This window comes from Hydra vulgaris, chromosome 09 (assembly GCF_038396675.1).
Source record: "Hydra vulgaris chromosome 09, alternate assembly HydraT2T_AEP".
NCBI classification, from domain to species: Eukaryota; Metazoa; Cnidaria; class Hydrozoa; order Anthoathecata; family Hydridae; genus Hydra; species Hydra vulgaris.
The window spans coordinates 54,703,159-54,717,500 of NC_088928.1; the positions used below are offsets into that span (position 1 = coordinate 54,703,159).

A 14,342-nucleotide genomic window follows, 5' to 3' on the forward strand; every position below is an offset into this window, starting at 1 on the left:
CACAGTCAATAAAATAAGAAACCTTCTGTAAATTTCAAACTATTTAAAATAATCTCCACAAATTTAGCATTAAAAAAAGTTTAAAGGTTTTAACCTTATTTGCAGTACATTCAGCTTCGTACATGGTTTCATTTTTTTGAAAAAGATTTTTAGCAATATATATATATATATATATATATATATATATATATATATATATATATATATATATATATATATATATATATATATATATATATATATATATATATATATATATATAGAGAGAGAGAGAGAGAGAGAGAGAGTTCAACATTGTTGCTTGCATTCCTCGGATGCAAGTGATAATGTTGAATCTTAAGCGATAATGTTGATAATTGTCTCAATAAGCAACGATATTGCATAGATTAGATTTAAGATCCCTTAAAGCAAATATGTCTGGAGTATACTCCGGACATATTTGCTTAGATTGGATTTAAAAATTGCAGGTTGTAAAAATTATGAATTTTTACAATCTACAATTTTTAAAATGTTTTTGTTGGCGGTTATGTTATTATTGGAATGTTATTATCGGCGGTTAGTTTATGCATTTTAGGTTTTCATACGTTTTAGCAATCGTTGAACCAGTAGGATAAATATTTTTATATTATTTTTATATTATTTTAGTCATGCAAAAGGTATCACCTACATATAAAAGGTATGTAGATATCTTTTGTAACTTTGAAATTAATGTTAATGCACTCTTTTCTGCGATATATAAATAAATAATATCGTAACTAAAGAAGAAGAAGTTGATCACAAACTGAACTTTCTTGATATGATGATTATTGATTATTATTCGGGGCGTAGCGATAAGGCAAATATTGTCTTCTTTTACCCCCACTCATGTAAATTTTATTTATATAAAACAACATTGTATTCTTTTTTTAATGACGAAATAAAAATAAATAAAAAAAATATTGTTTTATTTTATTTCTTTTTTATTGCTATCACTAAAGTATGTTATTTTTTACTGTTTACAAATATTAAATTCTAAAATTTTCATAACTGCTAAAAAAGTTATAACTACTTATTCACAAAACTAAACAATTGTGTTATTTAAACAATATATGTGTTATTTAAACAATATATGTCTTATTTAAACAATATATGTGTTATTTAAACAATATATGTGTTATTTAAACAATATATGTGTTATTTAAACAATATATGTGTTATTTAAACAATATATGTGTTATTTAAACAATATATGTGTTATTTAAACAATATGTGTGTTATTAAAACAATATATGTGTTATTTAAACAATTTATGTGTTATTTAAACAATATATGTGTTATTTAAACAATATATGTGTTATTTAAACAATATATGTGCTATTTAAACAATATATGTGTTATTTAAACAATATATGTGTTATTTAAACAATATATGTGTTATTTAAACAATATATGTGTTATTTAAACAATATATGTGTTATTTACCTCTTCACAAGACGGAGTAGAACAACTTTTATCAAATGAAGATGAGCTCAGCCCATTCTCAACCTAAAAAAACTTTAATACTTATGATAAAATAAAGAACATTTGAGTTTTTTATTCAGGAATCAACATAAATAATTTTACAAATAATATAAATAACAAGTGCTTAAATTCTAAATTAATTGAAATAATGTAAAATACGATTAAATTGTGCAACCATATATTTATTGTGTCAAAAGGAAACTATAAATATTGATAAAGAAGATCGAATCCAGGCTCTTCTGTACTTAAAACTTAAAGTTTAAATTTAATTTATATTAAAGCACAAAGTTTAGAGTTTTATTATTAGGGATAACGTTGCGTTGGTACAATGTGTGTAATATTTACGTATAAATTCCTTTCTCCCAATATTCCTTTTATTGCAACTAATAAAGAAAAATACTAAGAAGATTTTTATTAAAAAGTTTGTCTCGGTAAGCAATAACAAAAGGATCATAGCAAATGTTCTATTCTAATCAAAACAAGGATAAAGATCTAATAAAAACACTGTACTGTACGTATGTTAGACCAAATTTAGAGTTTTCGATTTAAGCATGGAGTCCGTATTATACAGAAGATGTTAATGAACTAGAAAAAGTTCAACGAAGAGCAACCACAATGATATCGGAACTAAGACATTTTGAGTACGAAAAAAGATTAGAAATTTTTGAAATGAATACTTTAGAGACTCGGCGGCTAAGAGGTGACTTGATCCAGCAATTCAAGACATTTAAAGGTATTGAAAAGAATGATATAAACAAAATCAAGGAATGAACTCTATTTGCTCATCAGGTCCAGCATCTAATATTAGAGGAGCAAAACATAGATTGAAACCTGAATTGGTTAGAAATCGTATGAAAAGGCATTATTTTATATATATATATATATATATATATATATATATTATATATATATATATATATATATATATATATATATATATATATATATATACATATATACATACATATATATATATATATATATATATATATATATATATATATATATATATATATATATATACATATATACATATATATATATATATATATATATATATATATATATATATATATATATATATATATATATATATATATATATATATATATATATATATATATATATATATATATACAGTGGCAGATACAAAGGGAGGGGGGGGGGAAGGGGTAACCACCCGCCTCCCCCTAAGAAATGTCTAACTTTAAAATATTATTGAAAAATTTGTAAAAGAAAAAAAAAATACAAAAAGCTAACTGTTTGCTTTTTTTAAATTAAAACAAAAACTAAAACTAAAGCAAAACTTAAACTATTTCATAACATTACAAAAAAAATCTATTGCTGCATTTTTAACACTTTGTTAGAAATTTGTTACGATCTCGAAGAAAAACGACGAAAGTTTGGAAACATTTTAATGTTATCATCATTAATTCATTATATTATATAATAAGATACAAATAATAAAAAACAGTAAAATTACTACGTTCTATTTTTAAAAAATTTAAAAACTGTTTTTTAAAACTTACGAAAAAAAACATAAATTTGGTTTTAATCGTAAATTTTTTTTTTATTAATTTAGTTTTAATTTGTAGTATAATTTATATACGCGATGCCGTTTTTGGTAGTTAAAATCTTAATAAAAAAGAATATATTTTAACAATTTAAGTTGTATTTATATGAGATACAAAACTTAAAGTTGTATTTATATGAGATACAAAGAGTTTTTTTTTAAATAGTAACTGAATGAATTTCTTATGAATTAGTTTCTTATTTAGAAAACAAAAGTGTGTTTATTACTATTTTAAATAAATAAATGACAAATGATTTTTACTATTTTTAATGAAATTATTTTTATTAGCTACAATGACCAACAGGGTAAAGAGGAGAAGCTCTTTAGATGACTTTTTTGTCAAAAGAATTAAAATTCTACCTATACAGGACCATGCTCGTCCTATCGTTTTGCCTATATCTTCGGTGTCATCATCCGAACGATTTAATTGTGCATTTATTGGCGGGGCTGAAAATAATCAAATTACAATGAAACTTAGTCCTTTTTCTCCAGGACCTGGATTTGGTATGAAATCTGCTAATTTTACAAGCAAAACTAATGCCGAAATTAATAAAGAAGATTCAATACCTGCTACAAAAGATGATAGCTGTTTTGCCTATAGACATTGGGGCATTTTTAACACGTCAGGAACAAGTTAAAGGCCGAATATTGAAATGCAATTGATTTCCTGGTCCAAATTACAAATATCCATATTCTGTGGATTTAAAGAAGGGTAAGAATGTTAATTGCTTTTTTTCCGAGAAACATATACATAAATTTCCGTGGATAATGATTTCAGAATGCCTTTATAGAAATTTTTGTAAGTATTGCTTTCTTTTTGCAAAAGTTGGGGTAATACACGGTCAAGTGCAATTACTCAAGCTAGTTACTTTACCTCTTAAAAGTTATTCAAAGCTTTTGGGTAAGAATGGAGTCTTACATGATTGCAATGCGTATCACAAAGTTGCTATATTGGCAGCATCAGATTTCATCAGAACATATGAATGTCCGTCTACAGAGGTACGTAATTTAGTTAACGAAGCAAGACTTAAACAGGCTAAAGAAAATTGAGAACGATTAAAGCCTATAATTGAATCTATAATATTTCTTGGTCGGCAGAATATTGCTCTGCGAGGTTATCGCGATGATGGGGAGATTTTTGAAATAAATCAAAACTCTTCAGTAATTAATGATGGAAATCTTCGGATATTGCTTCGCAGTTTCAAAAACCAATAAAATCCGTGAAGATTTTATTGGTTTTGTAAACTACCATACTGAAACTATACAACACAAAAGTGTGTTGGTATAGGTACTGATGGATGCAGCCTTATGTTAGGTAAAAACAACGGAGCACCTACAAAACTCAATAAAAAGTCCATGTTACAACCATGCCTTAAACTTATCAACTTCCAAATGTTCGTATGTGTGAGCTGTAAGAAATACAATTGGCACAACGAAAGAAGCAATATCACTTTTTAAAGATTTGCCGAAGCGAAGTAACGTTCTTAAATATATAAATAAGGGAATGCTTACAAGCTTATGCGAAACGAGATGGATTGAACGGTATGGTTCTGTGTTAAGTTTTAAATCTTGTTTAATAAGTATAGTAGAAACACTTGGTTTGATATCTCAGTGGAATGAACGGGATTCTTCAACAAAGGCCGCATTACTAAAAAATGATCACTTAAAAATCAAGATGCCACGAATAATAGGAAAACAAACTAATCGCGGAAACCTCAATACCAATGATCCTCTAACTTATTATAGAGTCGATGTTTATTTACCGTTATTTGATAGCATACTTCTAGATATACAGTTCATATTTTCTGATGAAATCTTGAACTCTTTTGAATTAAATGTAGCAATACCTAGAAATTTATTAAATAAAACAAAGACAGAGTTAACAGCATCCATAAACAATATACTGAGTTTTATGAAAGGGCTGCCCAACATAAATACTGTTGATGAGAATGTCCAAATAATTAAAGTTTCTTCAGAATTTGATTTTCGGGAGCTAAAATGGAAAGACGCAATCAAGAAGCAACAAGAACTACCTGAATGTGCACTGGAAGCATACAAGGAATGTGATTGTAATGTCTTCCTTTAATTAAATGTATTTTGCAACTGCTTTGCACCTTCCTGTTAGTGTTGCTTCGGTAGAACGGAGTTTCTCGGTTTTAAAAAGACTTGAAACTTGGTTAAGAGCTAATATAGGACAAGAACGATTAAATGGATTAGCTATGACGCATATCCATAGAGACTGCATCATAAATGTCAAAAAGATTATTGATAATTTTGCATCTTCGAAAACTAGAAAGCTCAATTTTATTAAAAAAAGTCTTTATTAAAAAAAAGAATATATTAAAGATATTATTTTGTCTTTTGTTGCGCATTATAGACAGGGCCAGATTTACCTTCGGCAGGCAAGACTGCAGCCTGTGCACCATGATTTTAGCGGGCTCAATTTTTAAATGGGGTATCGTGGAAAAAAAATTGGAGTGTTTAGGACCCCAAAAATTTTTTAAACCTAGGGCCCTCGAGGATATAAATCCTCGGATAATTTTTTGTTGGTCAAATAACCCCCCCCTCCTAGGACATTGACCTGGATCCGCCACTGTATATATATATAATATATATATATATATATAAATATATATATATATATATATATATATATATATATATATATATATATATATATATATATATATATATATATATATATATATATATATATATATATAGTATCAAAAGTTTGTGTGCATAAAAATTTAAAATATAAAAACCATAAAAGCATAAAACTTTTTATAAACTTTTTTATAATGTAATAATAACAAATTGAATGATTCAAGTCTTACATCTAAGTACATGCAGTATGAATATAATTGACCTTGTATAAAATATTCTTGAGTTAGGCTATTATTTAATCCAAACTTCAAGTCAAAAAGTGAACATTTTTCTAAATATGATTCTGTGTTAATCACAAAAAACGTTGGCAAAATAAATTTTAAGAAAGGTAAAAAACCCATGTTTATACTTAAAAATATTGTGTATTTGGATTTATTGTGTCAGTGATATCACTGATTTGTTCCCATCTTGAGTGCAACAAATCGTTGTGTTTATTAAGCTGCATTCATTGTTTCAATAATGGAAACAATATGATATGTGAATGCAGATCAATTGATCTTCAACCATTAAAACAATGTCGGTAATAAAAAAGCAATAATAGAAAAAAAAACGATTGTTGACAATATCAATATTTCAAATGTTTTTATTGAATTTTAGAATAATATCTAACAGAATTATTGTTGTTTCAAAATTATTTTACTTTTTTAAATTTATTATTTATGAAGTTTTTTTAAAAATCGTTTTTGTTTTTGCTCGATATTATTTAAATTGGGACGCTAAATCGAAAGGAATTAAATTAAAAAAAAAGTAATCCAAGATATTTAAACGAAGATTAAAAAACTTTTTTTTCAAAAGTATAACTAAAATTATATATAAAAGATTTTCTAAAGGCAGTTCCAATAATAAAGTTGTGCTACCATTATACATTTTAATTTATGGGTACCTCATATAACTAAACTATGTTTTTCATCCGCACTTTCTAAGCAACAGCTTTTCTGTGAAACAGAAATATCAAACCAAAAGTACAATCAATTGAAAATTAGGGATCACAGCAGCATTTTGTGATTTTTAATTAGAATAACTCTCAAACGTGGAAAAGACTTTAAAATTGAATATGTTTATGCTTATAACAAAAAATGCTTTGCAAAAATATTCATTGATTAGAGCCTAGGAAAAAAACAATCCCAAAAATTCTGCCTCTTAACCTCAAAGGGCAATAATTTCATTAGTTTTATATTGTTATTATTTAAACTAAACTCATATTTAGCGGTAGAATTCTAATTTTATTTAATAGTATTTTTATGTTTTAAAGTTACCCAGTAAAGTTTATAACCCCCTCCTTTTAAAAGCTTTGAAAATAATGAAGTCAATAACTAGTAAGAGATATAGAAGGAAAAAAGAACAATCATCGTAAAGCGTAAATAAAAATGACGTATTAGTTAAGCACTAGCTTCGTTAGCGAGTAGATTTAAGTTTGTTTACACCACATCCCTGTTTGTGCCGCATTTAAATCCGCTCAGCGGCCATATTTGTCATGTCTCATGTTTCGGAGTTTAAGAATTGAAAAGGGTTGTCGCAGCAGCCCTTTTTCAACCTTCAAACTCCATCATTTTATAGATATCTTTCTTGTATATAAATCTATATATTAAAAATACCTAAGTAAGAAATACACCACAATTGATTGCAACAACATTTCGTAAGCATAAAGGATTCTTTAAAATAAATGAATGCACAGATGTTACATAAACAGTTACACGTTTTTTTAAATTCTTCTACGTTGCTCAAATTTTTGGAAGAACAAAAAATTGCGACATGCAGTTTGCATTTAAGCACAATCTAAGCGTGGAATGTAACAAATTTCAGCGTAATATGTGAAAACAAAAGCCAGATGACACTACCTTATTTTTTTTTATTCTGGTTCACTCCTAATAAGCTGCAAGCAACCACTATTAAATTGGGAGTTATTAGAAAAAAAAGAATAGAGTTATAGAGCAAGAAAACGGTTAATTTAAAAAGTTGAAGGTTGTATGAGTCACGAAAAGATGAAGATGACAGAGAGTTCGAAAGTGTTGGAATGCGGAAAAAAAAACTAGATGAATAAAAGTTTTTAGAACATGCAGGAAAGGATACAGTAAAAAAATGAGACTTTGCTGAATGATGAGTCTAGCGAGAATGAATTTCAGTTGATAGAACTAAAGATGATAGCTCTTTTGAGCAGCAACCATGACAGTATTTATAGAAAAGAGAAAGAAACAAAACTTTAAGACAATGAAAAAAAGCCTTAAACTTGGCAGATAAACAAGGCCGAGAATGCCACTACAGACGAGGAGGCTACTTATTTGTGGTATAACTCTCTCTCTCTCAACTCAATAAATCCGAAACACGAACCTTTACGAATAAGGCCGCTACGCGGAGAAACGAGTTGAGCGCGGTACTGCCATAGACGTGGTGGGGGATTGAACGCGGAACCTCTCGCTCATGAAGCGAGCGCTCTACCACTACACTACCACCGCATAACTACAATGCGTTTACAATGCGTTTTTGGACCTTATATAGAAGAAGAGAAAGAGCGTGATTAGAAGAACCAGCACAAATATGGCAGCAGTATTCCATACAGGGACAAATAAGAGATTTGTGGAGGTAGAGAACAAAATCAGGAGTAAAAAATTGACAAGCACGGTAAAGAGAAACAACCTGGCGGATACTAATTTATGAATTGATTGTATTTATGGTTTCCATGAAAGGTCAGTAGTAAGCCATAATCCAAGAAGACGTAAAGGAGAGGACTCAGTGAGAGAGTTGCTATTTGTTAAAATAGGAATATCGATAGTATTGCGATAGTTGTTTGCAATAAATATCTGAATTTTGTTGGAGTTTTTGGAATTTACAAGTCACTGCGAGCCCCAATTGTTACAGAAGTAAGATCAGATTCAATATCGGTTGCTTATATATTATTAATAGCAATGTGCAATGGCATTCCTATTTGAATATTAGGAGGTACAAATGCGCATTGATTTGTTGACATCTTTTCAATAACAGCGTTTCCTGAGCCATTTTCAATCTTTAAAACACTATAATAGGAAATAGAAAATCCAGGCATTCAAAATTAAAAAAAAATTCATTTTCTACATAACTTGAGTGTACATTTTGTTTTAGTATCACCCACCTTAGCAACAAAAAAAAAAAGGCGTTTAATTGTTAAAACCAGTGAAATTTTAATCAAACTTCCATTTTCTTTGCTGCAGGACTTCTTTTCGAATTATTTTTGCTGACTCGAAAATTGTGGTATAATCATCCCGTTTGGATTGTTTTTAACGGTATCTACCACCTTAGCTTAGTATTTCCTAGAGCAAAGCTGTTCGGACTTTCTTCGGCACGGAGGTCTTAAAAAAATTGTTTCTGACACGTTATCTTGTAGAAGTTTTTTTAAGTAACGTTTATAATTTAATCAGTCTGGTCACTACTCCCTGTTAAATTATTGTAAGTTTTATTGATTTTGTTCATATCCATAGCAAAATCATTTTCTTTTGAGTTTATATCAACTAAACTAATAATTTCTATATCTTCCATAACCCATCCAATATCATTTAATTCTTGAATTTTTTCTTGAGTTGTTGTCAATTTAACAGATCTCTGCGCTGTTACCCATTACTTCAAGTGGTTTTTAACATGATTTGCAACAGCATCTTTAGGGTTTGTGATGTTATTTATTCTAAGAAAGAATTCTTGATCATTAAGCGACTTGGGAACTTGGAACGTTTTTTTCCCAGTCTTTGTAAAATCAATTTTTCGAAGTTTATTGCCTTCACATTGGCAAATTATACAAAGTTCTTTGTTGTAGACTTTAGATTTTGAACGAAGCAATTATTCTTTATCTTTTGACATTTGGCTGGAATCTTCTGATTTATCTATGTTTTCAATGAATTCAGTTTCAGGATTGCTAGCAATAAATTTACTATTTTGTTTAAGCAAACGTTGCAAACTTATACAATAAGTGATACTTTTGTAAGTTTTTGTAATAATCTGAGCGAAAAACAATTTTTTCATCTAGTTCCACGCGCGGTATTTCTCTTATCCTTTCGTAACAATTTATGTTTTATTTATTTATTATTTTTCAACAAACTAGAGACATATACTGCTGATACCAGGCTTACACAGGGTCCTAAACGACCGGTTTTTTTAAGAAGCCTAAACTCCTTTTGTTGCCCAATAAAGGGTTTAATTATGGCTACTTAACCGAAACTAAGAAGCAATTATTTAAAGATTTATTTAAAGATAGTTTGTTTTTTAATATATTTTTAAAATTTTTATTTTTATTTTTATAAGTTTTATATATTTTTTTTGTATGTATATATTTTTTTTGTATGTATATATTTTTTTTGGTTTTACATTTTTGTTTTATTTTATTAATTTTAGGTTAAGTATATATGACGACATTTGTCTAATACCATTCGTCTCGGTTATTTACTACATTTTTCAATTTTTTATCTTCGTTTAATTTAGCCTCTACCATTGCCTTTTATCTTGCTAGTTTTTCTTCTTCATATTCTTTTCATCTTGCTAGTTTTTCTGCTTCATAACCTTGTCGCCTTTCAAATTTTTCTTTTTCATATTCGGGTCTTCTATACCAATTATACCTTTTTAATTCATCTTCGGAGCAATTATTTTTGTTAAAACCGACCAATCGGTATTTGTCTTATCGTTTGGAAACAATTTATTGCCTCTGGGTAGGAGTACCTTTGCCTTAAACAGACCATTACTTTTTCCAAAGCGTCGCGTTAACTTGTTTTTACAATCTGAAAAATTTTTTAGTGATTGCTAGGAGAAACTTTAAAAAACAACGAAAAGAACATACCCAAAATGCACTGACTCGTGTTTTTAAAGGATGAGATAAAAAATAGTTGGATTTACATTTTTACGTAGATATACGAAAAAATTATCTTCACCAAAAAATATTAATTTTGAAAAACAAAATGCTTTTTTTTACAATCTTTTTGCTGGCAAACAATAAATTTAGTAAAATCAAAATAAAGTTTTCTTCTTTTTCGTTCTTCGTCCTCCATTTGCAATTAATGTTTAAAATCTAAAACAGCAATAACAAGTCGATATTAATTTCTCACAGCATAAAAAGATTTATAAAAACCGAAAACAAAATTAAAACATTCGAATTGTTGCATTCTTATAGGTAGAATTATGCAAAAATACAATAATGATATTGTTTAAGCATTTTTGTTTAAAGTTTATTTTCAATAAAATAAAAATTATAATAGTAATTATTTATTAAATTATTATAAAAGTTAAATTGTAAAAAATTTAAAGTTAGCGTTTAAAACAATATTTTGATGATAATTTTAAATTACAAAACACTAATTACAAAACACTAATTACCCCCGGTTAAGTAAAAATTTATTTACCCTAATATCTCTTTAAGTAAAAATTTTCAATATGTTTTTTATATTTTTTTGAACAATAAATGGAATGATTATATATATATATATATATATATATATATATATATATATATATATATATATATATATATATATATATATATATATATATATATATATATATATATATATATATATATATATATATATATATATATATATATATATATATATATATATATATATATATATTAGTGTCCGGACTTTGTCGAATACAATTCCGGTTTACGAGAAATTTCGAGAAATTTTCGATAAAATTCTCGGAAACGATAAATTATTATTTCTCGTTTCTAAGTTTTTTCGTAACGTCGGAATGTATAAAATATTTATAAACTTCTGTTCGAGTATTTTCGAAAAAAATCATTGTTTACAATAATTTTCATTTTTGACGACTATGTTTTTAAATACATTTCACTTTTTTTTACCTTTAAATTTTACAACAAATTTTTTATTGTTCTTTGTTTATTTTTATGATTTATTTTTATTTTATTTTAATTAATAACTTTAGTTGAATTCACTTCTTAATTTTTTTGTGGTAAAAATTAAAATTTGATGTAATCTTTCTTTAATAATTTCTACACAATTAATTCTAATTTAATTATGTATAATCAGACAGTGCAGAAACTTCCGGAATGGCGGACGCTTTTTTATAACGAATTTTATAAATAAATTTAAAAAAAAGAAAGGTAAAGAAAAATGCGCCTTATATTCAATTGTTGTTTTAAAGTTGATATTAATTTATTATCATATAATTTTCTTATTTTTCTTATAATTTATCATCATTATTATTATCATTGTTATTTGTATTATTAATACTATTTCATGGTATTTACTTAAGATTAGTTTTTAACTATTTGTAAATGACCTCGATTGTAACATCTTTTATCGAAAAAAAAAAATATTGACATTGATAATAATTTCTAGTCAGCTAATAATTTTTAATTTTAATTTAATTTTATTAAAATTACAATATTTCTAAATTTGTTGAATATAAAGGATGAAGAAAATTTTCTTCAGTCTACTTTTGTTTTGATAAAGGCAAGAAGCCAAAAATTTGAAGAAAACATTGAATAAAAAAAACTTTTTGTTGTTCGTTGAAATTTTTGTGATAAAGTTTAAAAAATTATTAGTGAACTCAAATCAAAATGCCAAAATCAAATAATGCTTTCTGGAATCTCTTTGACAAGGAAATTGTTCCTAAATTAGACTCCCCCCTTGAAAAATGATAAACTTACAATTTTTTGACAAAGTATGATTGCCGAAACATTACGAACATTCTCGAAAAATTCGATAAATTTTCGACTTTCGAGAAAGATTTTTTTTCTCGAAACAGATTTTTACCGTCGGAATAAAATTTTTATTCCGTTCCGTTCCGAACTAGTTTTTATCGAATCGAGAGTCCGGACACTAATTGGACACCAATGTGGCCTTGATGATGTCAACAAAAAAATTTTTTTGATCATTCTATATTCATTGATCTTTTAGGAAATACAAGGATTTTCATCTGGAAGTATATGGATTTTATATATGGAGAATGGGGCATGGTCCCAACTTTTTTATAGCAGAATATTTTGATTGATAAATTTCTTTCTTTTATGCTAGCTGGACCTCAAAACTTTTTTTTGGGATTTTGCAATAAAAAGTTCTGTTAAAATCATGGATGACTGTTTTAATCTGTATACTGGCGAATCAAAGTTCTTGTGAACATATGAACTTTTTAAAAATATTTTAAAAAGATCATTGAACATAGAATGATCAAAACCGAATATATATATATATATATATATATATATATATATATATATATATATATATATATATATATATATATACATATATATATATATATATATATATATATATATATATATATATATATATATATATATATATATATATATATATATATATATATATATATATTCATATATACAGGGCCGTACCGAGCCAATTTTGTGCTTCGGGCAAGAAAAGAAAATTGCGCCCCCTCTTCCCCTCCCTTCCTCCTCCCCCTCCTTAAAAAAAAAAGAAGAAAATTAAACGAAAAAATGATTTATTGATCACAAAATTTATCACATCAAGTTAAAAGTAAAATTTGTCGTTAAGGTTGCACAAACTTTAGTTCAATGCCACTTTTCTGGCTTTTCTTGAGGCAAATTCACTAATGACATCATCAAAATCAATGCTGTTTGCCACTTCATTTTCAATTGAAATTATAGCCAAAGTAGACAAACGTTCTTGGCCAATTGTTGACCTCATATAGTGTTTTATGAGCTTAAGTTTACTGAAACTTCTCTCACATGTAGCAACTGTGACTGGTATGGTGAGGAAGATGCGAATAGCAATTGTTGTGTTGGGATAAGCATCGGTCAAAGAATATTTATGAATGAGCTGCAAAATGTCGATCGGGCTAGATTTTTCAAAGTTGTCCATCATTGCGGCAGCTTGATATTTAAAGCTTGCCATTTCTGACTGGAAATCGGAAGAATCTAAATCTTCCTTGTCAATTTGAGATAAATTTGCAGCTTTTTTCTTGAGTTCATCCACTGAACTTTTAGAGAGTGAATGCCCACTGAGGTAGCCAAAATCAGAGGAAACAGCAAACATCAGCCTCAAACCGCCACTCTATTTGTGTAATAATGCAAACACAAAGTTGCACTGAGATCCGAATTCTGTTTCTTCTGTGAGAAGGTGAGAGTCATCTTCAGCTTCATAAAGAGCTATTCGCTTCACTTTGCGCTTCCTCTTAATTGGAAAGTCACTATCAATTCCGCTCTGGTTAGCTTTTTCTGTGGCATCTTTAATAATATTGTCCACCCCAACATCTCAAAAATTCTGAATGAAAGCCTTCAACCATTTCATTTTTTTTACGGCAATGTCAATTGAAATGGTTTTTGACTGAAGCAGTTTGTTTTCCCGGTCAATTAGAGAAAGAATTTGACACCAGAAATCCAACAAACACAAAAAACTGAAATCAATATGAATGAGAAGTTCTTTTGCACTGCTAACTGTGACAGCATTTGTCATGGTATTGTGGATAATGGATTCCTAAACTTGAAGAACATCTGTGCAATGATGTAATTGCTTCTTTTTTGGTAGACCATCTTGTGTCACTATTTCCCTTTAATGAGATGGTCAACGTTTTCATCAGTTTTTCCCATCGTGACGTGAAGCTTGAAAAAAAGTTAAAGATGGCTTGAACCTTTCCAAAA

The 14,342-nt window shown here is 27.6% G+C and overlaps 3 protein-coding genes across 4 annotated transcripts in view; all 3 read right to left on the reverse strand.

Annotated features, from left to right (window-relative positions):
* The window catches only part of LOC100199204 (fibroblast growth factor receptor 3), a 170,052-nt gene extending 163,854 nt beyond the window's left edge, over positions 1 to 6,198 (reverse strand). Inside the window, exons 1-2 of one of the 2 annotated variants that reach the window (XM_065806068.1) lie at positions 5,911 to 6,198; positions 1,462 to 1,524 (exon numbers count right to left, since the gene is read on the reverse strand). In XM_065806068.1, the coding sequence (XP_065662140.1) occupies positions 1,462 to 1,524; positions 5,911 to 6,081 (234 nt within the window). In that variant the 5' untranslated portion in view covers positions 6,082 to 6,198. The remainder of the gene's footprint in view (positions 1 to 1,461; positions 1,525 to 5,910) is intronic. The other variant, XM_065806071.1, reaches the window with a different exon arrangement.
* Positions 6,199 to 13,248: 7,050 nt separating this feature from the next.
* Positions 13,249 to 13,737, reverse strand: LOC136085588 (zinc finger MYM-type protein 1-like). The gene has a single exon (XM_065806909.1). The coding sequence runs from the start codon at positions 13,735 to 13,737 to the stop codon at positions 13,249 to 13,251; it is 489 nt and encodes a 162-aa protein (XP_065662981.1).
* Positions 13,738 to 13,755: 18 nt separating this feature from the next.
* Positions 13,756 to 14,342, reverse strand: part of LOC136085589 (uncharacterized) — a 913-nt gene continuing 326 nt past the window's right edge. The window contains exons 1-2 of the mRNA XM_065806910.1: positions 14,140 to 14,342; positions 13,756 to 13,928 (exon numbers count right to left, since the gene is read on the reverse strand). The exon at positions 14,140 to 14,342 is cut by the window's right edge and continues 326 nt beyond it. Coding sequence (XP_065662982.1) covers positions 13,756 to 13,928; positions 14,140 to 14,342 — 376 coding nt within the window. The remainder of the gene's footprint in view (positions 13,929 to 14,139) is intronic.